This window comes from Tetrao urogallus (assembly GCF_951394365.1).
Source record: "Tetrao urogallus genome assembly, chromosome: 12".
NCBI classification, from domain to species: Eukaryota; Metazoa; Chordata; class Aves; order Galliformes; family Phasianidae; genus Tetrao; species Tetrao urogallus.
Window position 1 is genome coordinate 17519213 of NC_136825.1, and position 21119 is coordinate 17540331.

A 21119-nucleotide genomic window follows, 5' to 3' on the forward strand; every position below is an offset into this window, starting at 1 on the left:
ACTCTTCAGCAAGGTCTGTTGTGATGGGATGAGGGGAAATGGCTTCAAACTGGGGGAGGTTTAGATTGGTCGTAAAGTTTTTTACAAGGGTAGTGAAGCACTGACACAGGTTGGCCAGAGGTGGTGGGTGCCCTGTCCCTGCAGACTGTAGGTGTCCTCATTGACTGTAGAGGAGTTGGATAGATGGCCTTCAGGGGTCCCTTCCAGCTCAAAGGATGCTATGATTCCTCCCATCTTCCTGAGAGGCTTCTTTCCTCTTGATCTTGGTTGTCAAAAAGGAAAATTCAGTGCAGAAGATAGAGGTGAGCAATGGGTGGCTGCACAACTTGTCTCAGAGACGGGGAGTTATTTCTTAACAGTTGCTTTTCTGCTTCAGATACACTCACATGAGAAAGCCAGCAGTCTTTCCCACCTTCAGAGGAATCTCCACATGCCTGCAGGCTTGCACTAGTTAGTAGGCAGGGTGTGGGGTTCTCATTTAAGACTCCTTTACAGCTTATGGAGGCATCTGATCTCTTCTGATCCCAGAAGCCCTGCGGTCTGGGTCCTGCCTGGTGAACAGAAGCACCGCAGAGCAGCACGAGGTTTCTGGAAAGTGGGTACATTTCCCCAGGGAATGGATTTGAGAACTGCACAGTTCATTCCACTCAGAGCTTCAGTAGAATGAAGCCTTCCCTATTTTTAAACAGAAAGCTTTGGTGAAATAAAAGCAAGGACGTGTGTGGTGCAGCAAACGAAACCTCTGCTTGCATAAACAGATCGATAAACTGATTTGTGTTTGCTGACCAAAAGAAAAAGCTAATTGCAAGTACTCCGTATTCAACATCTGTGGTGAAAGTAGAGTAATTGGAATAATGAGAAATCCAATTTGCTTTTGCTTGGAGCTTGTTCTTCCCTAGGCTTCATTTAGCTGGACTGGTGCGTGCATGGGCTGGTTATTGCAGGCTGGTACGTTCTTTATGGAGTTCTTCAAATTCTAACTCACCAAGTTTGCCATCTGCCCTTGGCCACTTGGAGGGATGGGGCACCCACACCCATAACAGCACTTTCCTACATGCTTTTCCTGAAAGTGTAGCTCTGAGAAAAGTGTTCTTGTGTCAGTCCTCAGGCATTTATTGATTTTAATTCATCTTTTGTGTCTGTTCGGATCAAAGTAGAAAAGAAAGGATGGAGATCCTGGAATGACTGCATCTCTGCGATACAGGTGATACTCAGAAGGATGAGAGATTGTAGGCAGGCATAAAGAAGTTCCCCAGGAAAAACAACAAGGTCGGAGTCATGCAATTGTTTTTTTCCATTGGGGTGGGACAGGAGCTGTTTCAAGCTATCCAGGTCATCTCACTTGCTGCTAGCCATAGTGCAGATGGTAATGAAGACTGAGAAAGATGATTCCCTTTGCTATTTATTGAGCAGAAGCAGCACCAGATGCTGAAGTATGGTAGGAAGTCTACAGGCTTGGTATGTGACTGTTAGCTGTGCGTGTCAGAGTCAGATTGAGCTCTCTGGTTCTCTTGTTGCAAGTAGCATAAGGACTGTGTGCTTCAAAACAGACGTGGCTCTGTAAAATGGACTGGTGTGTTCAGCTGCAACCTCCAGTGTGCTTTTTCCCCCCCACATTTGAATAGGCTTTTTGCTGTTTTAGATATCCTCTTCATCACCGAACACCTTAATGAGTTTCTGATCAAAGATTGTCCGTATTCTTTTATGCAAGAAGTGTCTTTTTTTACTCAGCTGATGAAATGTGTTTTGGTAATGAATGGCAAGAAAGAAGTTATTCAGTGGTAGGCAATGACAGACTAATGGTAGTTGTAAACAGCAGACAGCCTGAACTTCAAGCCATTTTTATTAATGTAGTTCTTGAAACATTGGCAGGAATGTGATTTCTCTGTGGCTCCAAAATGCAGAAGTGGTGTCTGATCCTTCAGAACATGAGGGCTATAATGATCAGAAGGATTTTCACTTTCTATTCTGACTGTGCTCAAGGATGCTGAGTTTTGTTCATGCACCAGTATTTCCTTTCTGTCCCATATTCTGTGCCATTTTCTCTCTTTTCTTGTATAGTTAGCAGCAGTGCTTGTGTGTCCCTTTGGAACACGTGAGGTAAGGTAAGTAAGCAGGCTGTTTCAGTCATCTCTTACAAAATACAGTGCAAAGTGCTGTATGAATGTGGAACGTGGACTTTCTGTACCCTGATACCTGAGCAGCACATCCTGAGTGTCGACCCGACAGACAGGGCAGCATTGGCTGTAGGCAGGCTGAGCAAAGCAGCTCTGAGAGCATCCTGCCCTTTCAGTGTCAAGTTCTCCCGTGGATTAGCTCTCTTGCAAGTGGCTTTCAGCTTCTTGAGGAGGGAAGATTGCTATGGTGAATGGCAAACCTCAGAAAAATCAGGACATGCTTCTTCTTTGGACCTTTTGTAAGAAGAAAAGGGCATTCTATCTGACTTCCCTGTTGGTAGGTGCTGAATTTTAAAAGATAGAATCCTGTCATAGAATAGCCACGTTCTTTTCTTCCACACCAAAAGAAGGATGAAAGACGTGCAGCAGCAGCCTGCTTTTTTAATACACGTGCTGTTCTCACTTGGTTACACGTGTGTGGTGGTGTATGACCTCAACTCCTGTGCCAGAATCTTTACTTCATTGCCTTAAGCTGTGCAGCTGTTGTTAAAGCCACTTAGAAAGGGTCTCCATGCACTGTGTTATTGGTGTTTGTAAGCTTTTATGGCTGTACTTTGTGTATTAAGGGGTTATAGAAGTAATCAATGATTTTCTGGCTTGGCTTTGTTTCTTTAAAACCAGAACTCCTTCCTGTTCTGTTGTGATGTGTTCACAAAAATTCCTTATCTAACATCACCTGCTGCATTCCAAATGTTTTGTGGACTTCCTCCCATTGGGGCTGTTTTAGTGTTGACCACTGAGGCCAAGAACTGTTGCAGAAAGATCTCCCTGCCCTTGGCTTTGGAATGAATACGCAGGTCAGCACTTGCTTGTGGGATTCATGGCTGTGAAGGGACAAAAGAACCAGCACCCTGGCAGTGTGTCACAGTCCATCCTGGGAGCAGGATGGCTCACCTTCAAACAGAAAGGACTTCATCAGGACAAAGCAGGTGGGAACCCAAATTAGAGTCATAGAGTGGTTTAGGTGAGAAGGGACTGGTTCCAACATGAGAGGGATCCTCTTGCCAAAGAAGGGCTGGGATGAAAGGGCAAATCTCGAGATGAAGTCTCCCAATGAAGAAATAACAGCTTTCTCTTGGAATCTTTATTAAGGGAAGTATATGCAGGGTATTTTATTAATAGAAAATGCAGTGAAGCCCTTAGAGCATCCACATTGACTTCCCTCAGCTTCTCAGATCCCAGTAAACTGAGGACCGTGCAGAAGCCTTTGGAGCTTGGCTGCTTTCAATAGAGAGGGTTTGGCAAGTTCAATCAACAGGAGAGGAAAGGATCAGTGAGTAGATGCCTGGGATGTGCTTAGAAAAGGAAAGTGAAGAAAGATGTATGCATCTGTCTTCATTTCTCCTGCTTTCATATGTTTCATGTGATTCATTTGGAGGGTGGGCACTGCATTGAAACCCACCTCCATCATCTGATCTACCCCAGCTGCCTCCTGTGTGATCTCATCACAACACTGAAACAGTGTTGGAGTGAGAGCTCCTCACTCTCTGCACTGCCTGGCCCAGAGTTTGGTGCTTCGGAGAGGGGAAGATGACTTCCCATTGGCAAAGGCTGGGATGTGGCACTATGGGTGACCCCATCCCCATGGTCCCAGTGTGAAGCTGTGGGGATGAGTCCATGGCAGTGGTTTTCACGAGCACGTTTAGGACCACAGTGGATCTGCTCAGGGGTGTGGGAGTGCAGGTGACTTGAAGGAAGAACTGATGTAGGAAAAAAGAGGAATAAAAAGAACAAGAAGGGCTGGTTGCTTATAATTGGGTGACAGATCATTGTGTTGGCGAATGTGTGTGCCAGTCCCAGTGTGTAGCTGTGTGTTTGTGTCTGCCAGCTGGGAAAACACGTGTGGACATGAGGTGTGGAGCCGAGGCAGCCTTGTCTCTGTTAGCTGCTGGATTCCCTCTTCCCCCTCGTAGGCTCTTGAAGTAATTGTGTCTTATTCTTCTACTGTTGGAAGATTTGAGGATGAAAGAGCGAGAGGAAGAGGCAGAATGCCCTGCAACACCTTTTTAGGGGACAGGAGGAATGAATGAATGAATCAGCAGGGTCGTGCCGGGACGTTTTGTTCTAATTCCCTCTTTTGTGTTTCAGCCCTGGCCCAGTGTATCCAACCTGGCCAAGGATTTCATCGACCGCCTGCTCACGGTGGACCCCAGCGACAGGATGACAGCCCTCCAGGCCCTGAAGCACCCCTGGGTGGTCAGCATGGCAGCCTCCTCCTCCATGAAGAACCTGCACCGTTCCATCTCCCAAAACCTTCTCAAGAGAGCCTCCTCTCGCTGCCAGAGCACCAAGTCAGCACAGTCCACGCGTTCCAGCCGCTCCACCAAATCCAACAAGTCACGGAGGGTTCGGGAGCGGGAGCTGCGAGAGCTCAACCTGCGCTACCAGCAGCAATACACTGGCTGAGCACCAGGCTGGGACCTGCCTGAAGTCTTTCCAGACATCTTCTCTGCAGTGTAGGTGTGCAGCACCCCTTTGCTGCAGGTTCCTCCCTCCCTTCTTTCAGGTGTGTTGTGTCCCCCCTCCCCACTGTGCGGAGGAAAAGGAACCTTGTGGTGGCACTTGTGGGCCAGCCGTGCCCACGCAGGGAACGGAGCAGCTGTTGGCTTAGAGCTCAGAGCCTTGAGTAACACCCAAATTAAGGAGCTGCAAACGAGGAGAAGAGCTCTTTCTGTAGCCCAGGAGCCCCGTTGTTCGTTGTTATTTATTAATTCCACTCGCATATGGAAACAAAATCACTTTGTATGTGTGCACGTAGCACATACACACGTGTGGGTGTGTGTTATATATTTAACAAATTTATATATACACACATTCTGAACTGGTTTAGTCACACTCTGTGGTGCCTTTGCAGTGAAGCTGTTGTGAGTCACATGCAGTTAGAACCAAGATAGCACTGACTCACAGCATGCTGCCCATCAGCTCCTCGTCCCAATGCAGTGTCACGGAGATGCCAGACAGCAGTTGTGAATGCGACGGCCGTGAAGCTGTGAGGATCCCCAAAGGGCTGCCTGCCATCAGTGTGCTGACATCGAGGGTTTGCTCACATGATGCAGATTGGCAACCGAAACGAAACGCTGCCACCTCGGAGCTGGAGTCCCATCCCATTCATCCTGACTGCAGGGCTGCTCCCCAGTGAGGGGCAGCGAGAGAAGGATCGTCCTGCAGGAATTTTGTGCTCCACAGAGATGAAGGCAGTTTTTAGGGGTTCCCCTATTTGTAGTAGGAGCAGCCCCTAACATGCAGGGTTTGGTTTTGTTACCGTGACGTGGCTTACTGTAACCAACTGTGTTTCCAATGCTTTGATTGCTTTGGGGTGTCCCCTGCTACTGCCATCAGTTCTCTGGGGCAGGGAAATGGTGGTGGGAGCTGGCAGGGTGACCACAAGAGGCTCCATAGGGGTAGAGTAGGAGCTTGGCTAGCAGAAGCCCAGTCCTGAAATGACAGCAGAGAGATGAGCAGAAACCATCGAGCTGTTAGATACAGCTTACATCCACCAGCAAAAAGCGGGCTGTCAGTTCTATTGAGCTGAAAAAAGGAAATTTCTAGGGATGTGCTTTCCACCCCAGTGCTAGGAATCTAACTACTTCACTTACCTTTTGTTCCTCAGCTCATGGTGAGGAATATGACAGAGGATACTTAAGGATGATGGACTCAGACACTTGCAGGGGTGAATTCCAAACCCTTTCTATGCGTTTGCACGTTACGTTGGAAGCTCTGCATCCCTTGGGGGCTGCTCTGGTCCTGAGTGCCCATCCTTCCATCAGCATTAACTGCTGTTGCAGAATTACTAGCTGTTTTTACTTTAGCTTTGTGGGCTATGGAGGGAAAATAAAAGAAAGGTTCCTTCAGCTTCTTTTCCCTTTTATTGTAGTCTTTCCTGGTTCATTACCAGGAATGATCAACTAGACAGTTTCTGAGAAAACAGGCAGCTTGCCACGTGCTGCTTCATTAGCAGCTCAGTGCTCCTTGTATTCCTGCAAACAGCTCTTCAAAAGCAGCAAGTACTTCAAGGCAGGTATTAACTGGAAAAGTGCTCTTCCCTTTTACATGAGGAGCTGGTCGGATGCTTTCTCAGAGGGCTTCTGGTTATGAGCCATTACTTGAAGGAGTCTTCTGCTTGTTTGGAGCATCGCAGCCAGGCACTGTGACCTTTTATGTCCACTTTGGTGCTTTTATAGCCCTCCCCAGATTATCTTGCATGCTTACCCTTAAAGCAGGTCTTTTACCTATGCAATAAAGTCAAACTGATGGACTGAGCCAAGACCCCTAGAATCTGAGACCCTTTCCTTTAAGCACTGGGCCACTGACATGCCCAGATTTGTTTGTACCTACCTTGTCCCTGCGTGCTTCACGTGGTTGGAGTGCAGGAGGTTGAGCTCTGGTCTGACCAAGCTCTCCTTCATTCAGCAGAGCAACAATCTTCAGATCTGTGGCTTAAAACAACTCCTTGGTGCTTTCAGCCTTGCAGCTGTGGCACGTTTTCAGCTAGGGGACAGGCAACGTGCCACCAGTTCAGGTGCCTTCACTTCAGCCTGTCCTTTGAGGAGCTTTCACTGTGAATGATCTTGCTCATCTTCACCTGTATTCTGCAGGGGCATCTCAGCTCTCCATTCATCTGGTATCTCAGGACTTTCCCCTTTTCAGAAGTGCCTTTGCCTGAGGATATTAGAAGTTAAAATCTACGATGCTTTATTGTTTTGTTTCATGTTTTTGGTTTTTTTTTTTCCCATTTCCTTCTTTGGCTCTTAGTAGGTGGTTCTTAATTTGGGTGACAAATTCACTGCTGTGTCCTTGGGGTGCAAACCTCAGTGGAGGAGTGCTGTTGTTGCCTGTACTTGGTTAATAGGGTGAAAATGAAACTGGAAGGACATCTAGTGGCTAACTGCACTGTGTCCTCATCCAGATGCAGTTGTAGGGGGTGAAGGATGCATTGTACATTTGTCTTTTGGAACTTAGCACTACTGTGTAAAGCCAATCCTATCGTTCTGCCCTGGAAGTTTCCCTGCTCTGCTGGGGAGATGGATACAGCCTCAGAGAGCTGCTAGCTGATTCCTTCGTGTTGTGAAGGGAAATGAATGTGAAAAGGTCTTCCAGACTAAACGTTAATAGTCTACAGACTGTTCAGCTTTGCATCCAGATTTCTGTGTGTGTGTGATGTATTTTCCTACGTATTTTGCTAAAAAGCAATTGCTTGTCCAGCTGTGATTCGCTTCTTACTCTCTCAGGCCTTTACAAACATCAGCCCAGAGATAGCAGATCCCCTCGCTCCTTCAGACCAGGAGCAGCCTGTGCTGCTTAGCACTGAGATTGCAGCAGCACCCAGTTGCTCCTGCCTGTTTGAAGAGCTCTGCCTTGCTGACATGAAACTGATGGCATGGAGCCTGCGTTACCTGTTTGTTTGGGGAATGAGAGAGCCTCAAACTTAGCTGCTTTGGTATTTGGATATTTTCACAGAATCACAGAAGCATTAAAGTTGGAAAAGACCTCTCAGATCCCCAAGTCCAACCCCACGATGCCCACGTCCCTCATTGCCACATCCCCGTGGCTCTGGGACACCCACAGGGACAGTGACTGCCCTACCTCACTGTGCAGCTGTGTCAGTGCCTCACCACTCCTTTTGAGCAGAATTTGTTCCTAATATCCAACCTGATATTTAGTCCTTCCTTTAGTTCGGATATTTTCTGCTCTGGTGATTTAAATTTTCTCATGCTCTGCTCTGTTTTTCAATCCTGTTTTCTAGCAGAGCCGTAGCGTTAGCCTGGGGAGCATGAGTTGTGGTCAGCTGTGCTATGGGGCAACATCTCTGGGTGGAGCTCCCTGCAAGCTGTGATGAGTTGTGAAGCGATGTGGAAGCCAACACGTGGTGCTTTGCAGGTGGGAGCACTCCCATTGAGATCCCTGGTGTGTGGGGCCAACATTGGCTTTCACCTTGGTTATGCCAGTTCTCTGTGGGCAGAGCATCACAGAATCACAGAATGGCCAGGGTTGGAAGGGACCTCAAGGATCACGAAGCTCCAACCCCCTGCCACATGCAGGGCCACCAACCTCCACATTTCACAGCAGCCCAGGCTGCCCAGGGCCCCATCCAACCTGGCTTTGAACACCTCCAGGGATGGACGGGGCATCACAGCCTCTCTGGGCAGCTGTTCCAGCACCTCACCACTCTCATAGTACACAACTTCCCCCTGACATCCAACCTCAATCTTCCCTCCCTTCCACTTCAAACCATTTCCCCTTGTCCTGCTGTTATCTGTCCTTTCAAAGAGTTGATTCCCCTCCTGTTTGTAGGCTCCATTTAGGTACTGAAGGCTGCAATGAGGTCACCCCACAGCCTTCTTTTCTCCAGGCTGAACAGACCCAGCTTCTTCAGCCTGTCTTTGTACAGGAGGTGCTCCAGCCCCCTGATCATCTTTTTGCCCTCCTCTGGACCCTCTCCAACAGCTCTCTGTCTTGTATGGGGGTGCCCAGACCTGGACAGAGTACTGCAGATGTGACCCCACAAGAGCAGAGTAGAGAGGGAAGAGTAAAGCAGAGGCTGGCTCTTTGGAGATGGCACTGGAGGATTCCCAAAGTGTTCCCTATCTGTAGAAAAAGGTCAGCCCACGGGTTTGGGCAGCTATTTCCCAGCCTTCATCCTGGAAAACAGCGTGCCATGCCAGTTCCTCTCAGACACCCAGCCCCAAGCTGCCTGCACTGCTCCTGGGAGCTTTTTGGTGCTTCTCCTGACCACTTGGTCTCATCTTCCAGCCTGGATTCAGAAACACAGCCCTCGGGTGCTTGGTGAGCATCAGCGAGCGGCGAATTTGCCAGAAAATGTGAAGCAGCAGGGATGCTTTGTGGGAGCAGCATCACAGAGCGTGGTACCTTCCCCCCCTTGATGTCCCCGTGGTGCAGAGCGCTGTCCCCCCCTTTGTGACACCGTGTCCTCTTCCTGCTGTCCCCCCCCATGCTAACACTGTACGTCCCATGCGTGTGACCGCTGAGCCACTCACTGCTGTTGCCCAGATGTTGCACTGCGTCTATTGAATGTGGAACAAATCCTGGCCCAAACCAGAAACGAGCACCTAACAGATGCTGGGAGCCTTCCTGTTGCCTTTCACTGCGGAAAGACACCTCCTGGGGAAGCTCTGGGACCTTCCAGTGCTCGCTGTTATTTTCGGTCACCGAATTTCCTGTGCTGGACTGGAAGCACAGCACTCGTGTCCTGTTCGCTCCTAACGAAGCGCCTGGTTCTGTGCCTTGCCTTTGGGCCCTGTCTTTACAGACCGTCTCATCGAATGAGGTCTGAAGCGTTGTAATTAGTCTGTAAGGTTCTGGTTAGAGTGTACAGAGCTATTTATTTTGTGTATTCGGTCTGTTAAACACAGCAATGTATCCTGTGTACCCCATTGCTGCAGTGTGCTTCCTTCTGGCTCTTGGCTGCTGCTCTGGGGTTGTGGATGGTGGCTGGATGGGTGCTGGGAGCTGCTCAGCCCTCTGGAGGGACTGTGGGCTGGATGAGTTGGGTACTCCCTTTTGGAATTGACAGCTTTCTGTGCCTCGGGCCACTTCTTCATTGTTACCTGGCTACAAGGGCTGGAGAAATGCCCTGCTTTGCTCACAACTCTCTGGTTTCTCACTTTTTAGGACCAATAGGAAAGCCCATAATAGAGTGAAGCGTGCTCCTTGTGAGCCACATCCTGCTGGAGGGGCGAGGGCAGCAGCAGGGGTGAAGGTGAGCAGAGAACTCATCAAACAACCACAGAAAGCGGCTTCTCCTGCCCACACACCCCCCATCCCCACTTCCCTGACTGCCTTTAGAGCCACATGCAAGCTGGCTAAAGCTGACAAAGTGCATGCTTGTTCCACGTGGCACATTGTACTTCAGTGCTGCTGAGCAAAGGCACAATCCAGCTATTCCTATGGGCCTCCATGCTGCCACGTGCCCTGGGGCTTTGCGACACCCTGGTCTTCCTTCTCTGTGCCACATGCCCATGCCCAGCTCTATTTCCAGCTGCCAGGAGCCAGCCCTTCATTCCCTGAATGCAGCCCTTTGCTCCCACACCATACAGGACTCATATGAGGATGCCCCTGCTCGTTTGCATTCCCAGACTGCTTTAAAGGCTGGGCTGAGACCTTTTTCAACCCCTATGCACATCCTGCGCTGCGCTGCACCACAAGAAGAAAGGAGCAGGGCTGGCCACAAGCACATGCTTTATTACTCTGTAACAAAGTGAGCCTCGCTTTGTGCTCAGCCCTGTGCTGGCACTGCTGGAGCAAAGCGATCCCCACAGCTCTACCCCTGGGCCACAATTTGGTCGATCCAGTTTCGGAAGTAGCTGACGCGGGTGTAGACAGCAGGCGTGCGGACGTTGCAGTTGCTGTTTCCCCAGGAGACGATGCCAATCAGAGTCCAGACGTTCCCACTCTGGTACACGAGGGGACCCCCGGAGTCGCCCTGCGGGGACGAGAGCTGCAGTTTAGGGATGGCCCCATCCCTACCAGTCCCAGGACCTTGCTCCAAACGGGTTCCTACCACCCCAGTCCCTAAGATGCTTGAGCTCAGAGTCTCCAAGTGCAACACCCCACCGTCCTCCTTGTTCCAGGCTCCTCACCTGGCAGGAAGAGGCTCCGGCCCCCCCGGCGCACAGCATGGCGCTGGTGATGCTGGTGCCCCAGTACTGCCGGCACTGACTCTGCGAGACCAGGGGCAGAGAGACCTGCTGCAGGCGTGACGCCAGAGTGTTGGCTTTTGGAGGAGAAAAAAGCTGTGTTACTCACTGCTACTCACATATGTCTCCCCATGTGCTCACCAATGGATGCAGTCATGCGCTGCCACCCTCCCAGCACAGTAAGAGCCCCCCCAAGAGCTGCAGGGTACCTACAGGTGGTGCTGGTGCGTCCCCAGCCGGTGGTGACGCACTGCTGGGTGTCAGACAGAGCCAGGTTGGCAGCAGCCAGGCAGACGGAGGACACACGGGAGCCCAGCTGGGCGGCTGAGGAGAGCTTCAGCAGCGTGATGTCGTTGTTGAGGGTGTAGGCGTTCCAGTTGGGGTGTGTGACGGCCTGCCGAGGGCACAAGCACTTCGTCCTGGCCATGGGGCAGAGCTGCAGTGCCCTCCCAGAGCTACAGCCACCCCACTCACCTTCGACACGGTCTTCACCTGGACAGACTCAGACTGGGAGTTGAGGTTGTATTCCCCAAGGACGACGACGTGGGAAGATGGGCTGCAAGACAGAGGGGTTGGGGGTCCTGCAGCACCACCGGGAGGAAGTGGCGGGCTGCTCGGTGCCCTCGAGGCTGTGCCCAGTGTGCCTCGACCCCGTGCCCATCCCCAGTGTCCCCAGTGGGGTGCGGAGGGCATCGCTCCTTACTTGAACTCGCAGTGGGCGGCTGTGACCACCCAGTTCTCGTTGATCAGAGAACCGCCGCAGAAGTGGGATCCTGAGCGGGTCTGGGAGGAAAGGAAGAGCAGGAGCTGGGGGTGGGCAGGGGGTACCCGCACAGCAGCCCATGCGTGGGAATGGGACAGGGATGTACCTGCAGGGACACCTGCCAGGGCCAGGAGCCGGACACTGCATTCTGCCCATTGATGATCCTCTCGCTGTACCGCACCGAGGGGCTGATCTGGGGCTCCCCGCAGCCTATGGAGGAGCACGGGAGGGCTCAAGGCTCGTGCCCACAGGCATCTCCTGCACCCTGAGGACCTGCCTGCCTCCTGTGCAGGAGGACACGGACACCTGCCCAGCATTGGGCTTACCTGAAACAGTGCTGGCCAGGGCCAGGCAGATGACTGCCCACAGGAACGCCATCCTGAGAAGACATGGCAGTGCCCCAGGGCTGCTGGCTTTATAGCAGCTGGGAGCTGTGTGGCTCGTGGCCAGGCAGGGCAAGGTCCTGTCCTGTCCCAGCCGTGGGCAGTGGTCCCTCCAGGCTTGTGTGAGAGCTGTTCTTCCCCCATGCAGCAGTGATACGGTGGCCTGGCAGGGCGTTGTCCCAGCTGGATGTTCCCAGAGCTCAGGGCCACCCTAGGTACAGCCCTGTGCAGGTGAGCACATCCCAAGGCCAGGTGGGGCAAGCAGAAGCTTTCCCAGGCAGTCAGGAGCCATGGAGAGCAGGCAGCAAGCCCTAGGGAGGACAGCGGTCTTCTCCCTGAGCTCATCACCTCTGCGCCCCTCCTGCAGGTGCCTGATCCCTCTGCCCCATAGGCCTGAGTGCTAGGGAGTAGTATTGTTTCCCCCAAATCCCCCATCACCATCCTGGGCTTACTTGAGTGCCAGGAGCCATCCCTGGAATAATGCTGGGCATGGGGATGTGTTCCCTGCTCTGTGCTCCCCGTGCCCTGCTCCCCTGAGGCACATTGGTCAGACACAGGTAAGCTATTGCAGAGTTCAGGTCTTTATTATTGGCATTGGTGCCATACAACAGCAGTGGGATCAGGCCCATCGTAAGGCAGAAAGAATGGCAGAGCATAGAATTCAGCCCTTCCACTGCCCAAGGTGCCTGCAGGGCTGGCAAAACAGTGCAGGCCAGGCAGGAGGAAGTGGCAAAAGAAAGCTGTGCGGCTCCAAGGAAGCAGAGCACACAACATGCTTCTGCTCCTCACCTTCCCCTGGCATATGAGGAGAAGAGGACCAAGGGATGGAGAGCAGCAGAGGATGATTGTGCCCAGGGAGGTCTGCCCATCATGGAGAAAGCTGAGACTCCGTTCACATTCTCCCAAGTACTGAAGGACTTTGATGCTACTGTAAATGTTGACCAGAAAGCTTGGGCAGGTCACTAGAACTCTGATCTGTCCCTTCATGTGAGCAGGGAGAGAGTTGGTGGCAAGAGCTCCATGTGTTCCTTCTCCTCTCTGGTCATTAGCCATAGTGAGCCGGCTGAGATCCATGCAGGACCCAGCTGGTCCTGTAAAACCCTGTAAGCCTGGGTCTAGCAGTGCTCCAGTTTTGGAGCTGTGGTGAGAAAAGAACCAACGCACAGGTCACTCTGGCTGTCTGGATGCACCAGGAATTGCTGCAGCCCCAAGAGACTTGGCTTCACCCCAGCTGTAGCCCCCTGTCCTTCGCTCTGTTGATCCTCTTGTCCTCCTGGCAGTAAGCTAGACCTAAGCAGCCTTGATTTTCTCCTGAGCCAGGTCTCCTAGGTCTGCTTGGAGAGTAACAGCTCAGCAAGGCAAGCTCAAGGCAGGATGGCATGTATCCAGACTGTCCCAACACAGGGCAAGGTGTGGGGATGCCGTGTGTCATCTCCGTTCTCCCCACACACCGCCTTGGAGCTGTCCTGTTCGGTCCATACGTTGGTGGGGCAGTGGGAAGCAGGGCTGCTGCAGGCAGTGCGATGTCTCAGGCACACTTGGCCTTGCGCAGGCAGAAGGGCAGCTCAGGTGCAGGGACCAGGATGGTGCTGAAGATGGGCCGGTAGCCTTCAGGCAGAGGCTGGGGGTTCTGTGCCATCATTTCCAGCACCACGTGTCTCACATCTTTGGAGATGTCACCCCGCAGGTCCAGCAAAGTGGAGATGTGCTCATCGCTGGGCAGAGAGCAGGAGGTGAGCGGGGAGCAGCTGGCTCACAGTGCCATGAGCCCTGCTCACGTCCCTCAAACCTCCCATGATCCAGAGAAGCTGAGGCTGGGGAGAGCTGGAACTTCAAACCAGCTGATTTTTTTAATTGGCTTGAAAGTAACCCCATAAAACTTTTCAAGTTTTCATCTTGGCATTTCATGGGTTTTGGACAATTCTGACATTTCCAATTAGGTGATTCATGATTTCTCACCGTTTTGATGACTAAATATGGACAAGTGAGCACCACAGCAGAACTGCTTTTCCCTTTACATCTTTGTCATTGGGTTTTTGCAGGAACCCCTCAAATCTGGGTCACGGCAAAAAGAAACCTCACAAAGGAGGGAGCCCAGGTTTCTGCATGCTCTCCAGCCCAAGCCTGGCTCCCCAGAGCAGTCATGCCCAGTCACAGGTGAGCACAGCTGGGCTTCCTACCTGACATCAGGGTACTTGGTGATGAAGCCCAGCACCTCCAGGCTGAGTAGCGCTGGATCTTTGAGGCAGATCAGCTCCCGCAAAGCAAACACGGCCTCCAAGCTCTGCTGGCTCCTGTCCAGGCCCTGAGAAGGGGGAGTGTGACATGGGTGAGCTCCCAGCCAGTTCCCTCCCATCTTGGCCTCACAACTACCCTAAGTGTAACAGCTGTTCATGGGCTGATGCAATTCTCCATCTGCTGTGGGCTGCAGGAACAGCACATAGCTCCTTGCGTTCACCTCGCTATGGGGCTGCCCCAGGGCTTGTGCAATGCCCCTCTCTCACACCCAAGCCCAACTCCCCACCACATTCAGGCATCCCTCACCAGGCTGCAGAAGAGCTCCCGGAGCTGCGTGGCGTCCTGCAGCAGGCGGTCACAGAACTGGCCCCTCTCCTCCTTGCTCTTGCACACCATCTTCTTCTGCATGAGTGCCCTCAGGTATTGGCTCGCCACCAGGAGCTCGCTCTCCATCAGCAGGAGCTGAGCACCAGGGCAGAAGAAAGCTGTCAGCTCAGGGGGTTGACCGTGAAGGGAAAGCAGGCAGAAAGGCATCTGAATTTGGAGCAAATCTGTGTGATGGTGCCCTGTGGGATGCTCTGGAGGAGATGGGCCCTCCAGCAGATCTCTATTCCCCTCCCAGCACCCTTTGGGCTGTGTCCTGAGCCCTAGCACCGCAACCGACTGCCCAACACCCTCATCCTGCAAACCAGCAGCCCGTCAGAGGGAAGCCATGCAATAGTTGTACCGTGAAGGCGGGCTTCCTGACGTGGGAGAAGTCCTTTGTGTATTTGTCGATCACTTCACACATGCTGTTGACCACCTGGGACCCCGAGAGCCACTTGCGGGAAGGCAGCTGCACGTAGAAGGGCTGAAACGAGCACAGGAGGAGCATCAGGAGCCCTGCATTGCATTGCTCTTATAGCAGCTCCCAGCTGAAGAGAGGCACGGCATCCCATAGCACCTGCCCTCCTGCAGCTCACTGAAGCCTATTGCTGCCAGAGGGCCCTGCTTGGCAAAAGCCAACATAAAACAGTGATCTGCATCAGGAAATGGATGGGAAACATGAGGACTGACATTCTTGGGTCTTCCTGATGCTCACAGGTCAGTGTTTTGGGACTTTACCTGACTTCACTGTCACTGCTGGGCACTGCACCTCAGCCAGCACCTGAGCTCTGGGGCAGCAAGCTGCTCCTCACACACTTGCTTTTGGCCTGCCCTGATGCAGTTTTAATTTCTGCTCCTTTTCCTGTGTAGACATAACATGTTTTTGGCTGGGGGCTTTTCCTCCCCTGCTGTCCTTGTAGGCAGCACCTTCCTGCCTAATGGCACAGTCTCTCTGCAGTGTGGCAGTCTCCACGCTGCCTGTGAGTGTTTCACCCTTTAGCTGCTCCTTTGTTTCTATGGCATTCGCCTTCCAGCCCTAAATAGCAATGCCATTAGTTTTTCCAGATTTGTTCCAGGCTCCAGGAAAGCTAAATTTGACTATGCTGGCAGGAAACGACTGGGGCAGTCACGCATGGGTTTGTATCCTCTGCACGGATGTGCTCTCTCCTTGGTTTTGTGCCATGAAGGAGCCACAGAAAAGGAGTGCAAGGGAGTCCAGGTGGGCTGTGTCTCCACAGCCCTGTCAGTTGGTGGGTTTGGGGCCGTATGCCATGGTGATACCGGGTGGTGTTGGCAGGCTGGTGTAGATTATCAAGGTCTGGGAGCTGTGTTTGAGGGATGATAGCTGGCTGAATGCTGCTCGCTAGCACGGAGCACGTGGCCTATAAGCTAGGCAGGAATAGACAGAGCAGTAATAGTGCTGTTCTTGCTGGGGAGGGTTCTTTGCATCCCCAGCAGCCTTGGGCTGTGGATAAACATACCTGTAAGTCAAGGAGCAGCTCCTCCAGCAGCAGCTGGCAGGCTTTCTTCTGCATCTTGTCCAGAGCAACCTGGAGGGATGCAGGGACTTCTCTGCAGGCAGCATTGGGGTGCAGAGAGGGGATAGAGGAACTAGGAGACAGAGAGAGAAGGGAGGGGACAGTTAGCCCAGGAAGGGCAGGAGGATGGAGAACTTGTGGCTTCCTTGTGGTGGTGGGGTTATTCTGAGAGGCAGCCATGAGGCATGCATTACCTGAGAGCCAGGTTGTTGTTGAGCATGGCCAGGAGGTAGGGAACGTAGTGCTTGGGTACGGCCCGATCCTTCTGGTGCTCCTTCCCACACTGCACAAGGACTTCCCTCAGGCTGCAACACAGCCAGTGATCCGTGATGGGCAGGCAGAGCTCCTGCCACAAAGCCCAGAGCTGGGATGCTGCTGCAGCACCTGGGGGCATGTGGGCTTCCCACAAACCTCCCAGCTCACTGCTGCCAAGCTGGCAGTGGCCTGTTCTTGGGCAGCATCGGATAGCTGGACCCACTTTGGACCCGTCAGGTGTCCAGAGCAGGGCTCAGCACCACCAGAGAGGCACTTAGGGCAACAGGCCCTGGGATCCGGTGGCCCCCACAAGCTGGGACACAGCCCCATGGCAGAAAGGCTGTGCTGTGGGGACCCAGGGTCTGCAAGGATAGGCAAGGGTGGGAGGGGGGCTCCACTGACCGTCCCAGAAAAGCCTCGAGCTCCTCCAGGGCCATGTTGTAGACCTTCTGCTGCAGGGAGTCTGTGATCAAGGAGGCTACCTGAATATTCTCACTCAGCATCTGAACAAGGAAAGGAGAGTGGACGTAAGGTTAGGGGCCATGACGCCTTTTGGGATGCTCTCAGCACGGCCTGCCCCAAGCTGCACCCCAGAGAACATTGAACACAAGAGAAGAGGGGAGCCACAATGAGAACAATGCGGCCCTGAACAAGCAACCAAAGCAGCAGGGGCAAGAGTGCCTGGGCTCGACCACAGCGCTGGGCACCCACCTGCACGACAATGACAGGCAGGGCAGACTGGAAGAAGCCCTGATGGTCCATCTCAGGTTCCTCTTCTCTGAACCACTCCTTGAACTCCACCTCCAGGGTCCTCTGCATCCACTCGATCACGCTCGCCTGTGGGATGGATACCCACCACAGCCAGTCCCAAAGTCAGCTACCAACACCCCCAGAACCAACACGCAGCCCAGCAGTGAGCCCCAGCCTCATGCCACGGGCTCCTGCTGCTGTCAGAGCAGGTGGCTGCATGGTGGCCATGCTTGGGAACCTGCACACACGCTGCCTTGCTTGCTCACCTTGACTTTCTCCACGTATTTCCTCTCTGTCTGATCCACAAGCTCAGGGGAGATCAGGGGGCCCAGAGAAGAAACATCCACTTCTGGGAGGAGGTCAGGGTGACCCATCACCTCCGGGCTGGAGGGCAAAGGTGGGACAGGGCTGTGTTTGCCTGCAGTTTCTACATCTGCCCTCCCCGTGGTCCCCAGAGGCTGCGTGTTGGTGACAGCCTGGTTCCCTGCCTGCGAGGCAGGTGCTGACCTGGGGTACATGCGAAGCACCCACTCGAGGAGGAGGAAGAGTGCCTGTTTGTCCAGGTCCTCTCGGAGGATGTCCTGGAGGTGGCTACTGAGGGCCCGGTGGTACGTGGCAGTGCAGACACTGAGGATGTTGTAGTGTGCTGGGACACACTGGACCATCAGGTCCTTCACCACACGCAGCTCGGACACGATGTCCCTCTGCAGTGCAGCGAGGTGCCTGGCCAGCCCCGGACCTTCAGCATCCATACGGATGGCATTAAAGTGAGCTGCTGTGATGGTCTCCTGGAGAACATGGTAAAACTTCTGCCTCCAGCCCTTCGGGCGGCCAGGGGGCAGGAAGGTGGCATCCAGGAGTAGAGTGTCATCTATTTTCTCCTCCCGCTCAATGATCCTGATGGCGGTGACAAAGAGAACTGGGTCTTCCCGCACCAGCTGCAGGCTGCTGCTCACGATGCCCCACAGCTGCTTGGCCAGGCTCTCGTTGAGCTCTTGCAGACAGCTGAAGTAGGACAACACAGTTGCCTGGGCACTGGAGAGCCCACGAAGGTGCAGCTGGGAAAGGATGTCATCTCGGAGGTGCTCCATCATCATGAGCTCTGCGTGGGCCTCCAGGAGACGCTGCCCACGGAGCAGCTGCAGGGCATGGGAAAAAACCTCATGGACTGTGAGAGGAGAGATGCCAGGATTAAGCACAGGGTGTGGGCACAGATTAGAGGGAGATCACGAGGGGAAGGTGCTCCTGGGAGGACAGTGCTGGGAGGCAGGGACTTTCACAGACTTTCCAGGCTTTTCCAACTGGCAAAGCCTGCACAACCTGCTCTGACTTTGCCACCAGCCCCGAGCAGAGCCCAGGGTTGGACTGGAATAACTCCAAGTGAACTTCCAGCCTAACTCCATATGGACTGGGCCAGTGCCCTACCTGAGAAGAGCTGGGGCAGCACCTGGACCACCGAGGCCAGCTGCACGTGCTCTGCCATCAGCGCCCGCATCTGCTGGAGGTCCTGGAAGCGGTCTGCGCAGTCGAGCAGGGCCCACCTCGCTGCCCCCATGTCCTGGCACACGCTCTGCACCTCCTGGACCGCTGACCGCAGTTGCTCCAGTCCAGCGCTCACCCCCTCCAGGTAAGACTGCACAGTTGACTGAGGAGCAGAAGAGGACAGAGGGGCAGCAAACAAGCTCTTGAAGGCTTGCACTGTTTGCCCCCAGCCCTGTCAGGACACTCTTGCATGCCCTTTCCCAGCCCCAGAAGCTCAGATTTGCCTCTGCCACTATGCTGTCCCCACTCACTATGATCCCAAGTACACACAGCATCAAGACAGCTGCTCCAGCAGCAGGAATGGCCAGTTTCACCCCTTCAGAGTACGCTGTGTCACAGTTTACCATGACTGTTTGCGAGGTTCGGGGTGCCCAATGGCTACTATGCATGAGGTGAGAGAAGGGAGGGCATCCCTTTGGGGTTACCAAGGCAGCAGGGTGAGCAGTAACTAGATGTCTCCTTTCAGTTTTAAAACCATTTCCAAAATCAGAATAATCAGACTGCTCAGGTTATGCAGAAAGGGTTCACAGTGTGCACCCTGACCTAGGAGGTGTGTGCCTCCCTTATCTATGTGTGCAGAAATACTGCTTCTCCTGTGTGGGCTCCGCAGGCAGGGATGGGGCTGCCTCTTCCCAGCCATGGGGAAGGGGATGGGATCACGATGGGGAGCACCGTGTCCCACATGTGGGATGTGCTGAACTCCCTTAGTGCATTGTTTTACAAGACAGACAGAGGCAGAGGAGGCTCATTTTGAGTGGGGCAGGGGTGGTACCAAATCCTAAAGAACTAAATCTAAACAACTTGGCTCCCACCAAGGACGAGATTTTTCCCAGAAGTGGAAAAAATGATGATTCCACACAGAAGACCCTGGGGAGGTGTGAAGCTGTGAGCACCCATTGGGTGGGACATGACAAACACCCACCTTCAGCCGGGACTGGATGGAGCTGTTCCTCTGTGTCTCTCTGTTTCGGTAGTGCCCGAGCCCCTCCAGTTTCTCAGGCCGATAGAACACCCCTGAAGCCCATTTCAGAGCAGCTCCTCTCGCTAACTTCTCAGCCTTTTCCACCTCTGGCCACTCCTCATCTGGGGATGAAGCCAGAGGTTAATGAGCAAAACGAAGCCTCTCCTTGCAGGGCAGGAAAGGCCCCTGAGGCCAGAAACAGGAAACCATTGTGAGCGGATGTTCAAGCACACACAGATATGGGAAACTGGACTCCTTGCAAGGCTGCAAGGAGACATCCTGGGAGGGCTCCCTGACATCCCACAGCCATGGATGGGGCCACGCAGTGGACAGCAGGCTGCCCTGAGGAGCTGTAATCCAACCCACCAGCTCAGGGTGCCATCCTGAGGTGACCCAGCATGACAAGGACAGGTTGCCCAAGGGGGTCTCGTGTCACCTGGGCAGGCAGTGAGTCAGCAGGTGGCACAAAGAGCTGGCACTGCCTGTCCATGTGGCACTCCTGGAGGCGGTGGTGGCTCTGCCGTGCTGATAGAAGCAGACCCAGGCTCCTGGCCTCCTCATAGAAGCAGACCCAGGCTCCTGGCCTCCTCGGTGTTCCAAAGGCACCTGATGGGCTGCGTGGGGCTGTCTTCACAAAGAGTCCAAACAAAAGTGTCCAAAACCACACCAAGGGCTGAGGGCTGTGACCCAGCCCATCTCCAGGGCTCGGTTCACTATTTGTTTCATCGTTTCCCCCCCTTTCCAGAACTAGGGCTCCCTGAACCCCCCCGGGAATGCCACCCTGTCCCCAGCCGAGCTCCCCTGCAAGGACACCGCTGGGGCTGGGGGCTTCCAAGGAAGAGCAGCGCATCCCCTGGAGGGAAAAGCTGCAGCGTAGGGAGAAGGTGGCAAAGCAGGGACTGGGGGATCGTGAGGAGCACGGAGCGGCAGCCCTCCTCCCCTGCCCAGCACCAGGGGGGTGCTGCATCGTCCCCGTTACCTGTAGGGCTCGCGCAGCGCTCGTCCTTTGCCGACATGCCCATGGTCTCACCGCCGCTGTACGCACACGAGCGGGGCTGGGCCGAGAGGAGGAAGCCGACGGCCGTTTCCTCCGGCACACGGCGATCCTCAGGGGCTCATTGTGTTCCCGAGGACGCGCTCAGGATGTCGGGGCCGGAGGGGGAGCAGGGGAAGGAGGACGGACGTAAAGAACCGCCACAAGGCACGCGGCCCCCTATGGTGCAGGGAGGGCCCTGAGTGCCCCCCGTGGCTGCTGGGTGCCCAGGGGTTCTGCTTTGTGCTGGAGCTGAGCTTCCCCGACGCTTTGTCTGAGGTGTGAGCTCACCACGAGGCGCAGCGGGGGTTTGGTGCGTTCACGGGGTATGGGAAGGTGGCCGGGTGATGGCTTGGAAGGCTTGGGGACACGAGTTGACCATGGCTGCCTTGGTTAACGAGGAACGGGACGTCCTGGGGCCACCGACCACCTTCTCAGGGTTACGGTGAGGTGGTGCAT

At 53.8% G+C, this 21119-nt stretch overlaps 3 protein-coding genes across 3 annotated transcripts in view; 1 reads left to right on the forward strand and 2 right to left on the reverse strand.

The window, feature by feature from the left end:
• The window catches only part of PSKH1 (protein serine kinase H1), a gene marked incomplete at both ends in the record, with an annotated part of 16793 nt that extends 12210 nt beyond the window's left edge, over window positions 1–4583 (forward strand). Inside the window, one exon of the mRNA XM_079541668.1 lies at window positions 4266–4583. Within this exon, the coding sequence (XP_079397794.1) occupies window positions 4266–4583 (318 nt within the window). The remainder of the gene's footprint in view (window positions 1–4265) is intronic.
• Window positions 4584–10455: 5872 nt separating this feature from the next.
• Window positions 10456–11972, reverse strand: CTRL (chymotrypsin like; the record flags this gene model as incomplete). Its single annotated transcript, XM_079541409.1, has 7 exons — window positions 10456–10617; window positions 10775–10908; window positions 11045–11225; window positions 11306–11387; window positions 11535–11614; window positions 11701–11804; window positions 11921–11972. The coding sequence occupies 7 exons, from the start codon at window positions 11970–11972 to the stop codon at window positions 10456–10458; spliced, it is 795 nt and encodes a 264-aa protein (XP_079397535.1).
• Window positions 11973–13505: 1533 nt separating this feature from the next.
• EXOC3L1 (exocyst complex component 3 like 1) lies at window positions 13506–20649 on the reverse strand (the record flags this gene model as incomplete). The annotated part of the gene is made up of 13 exons (XM_079541393.1): window positions 13506–13692; window positions 14158–14282; window positions 14522–14677; window positions 14943–15065; window positions 16063–16192; window positions 16314–16424; window positions 16777–16877; window positions 17086–17211; window positions 17391–17508; window positions 17632–18292; window positions 18550–18769; window positions 19589–19749; window positions 20607–20649. The coding sequence occupies 13 exons, from the start codon at window positions 20647–20649 to the stop codon at window positions 13506–13508; spliced, it is 2262 nt and encodes a 753-aa protein (XP_079397519.1).
• Window positions 20650–21119: the final 470 nt, after the last annotated feature.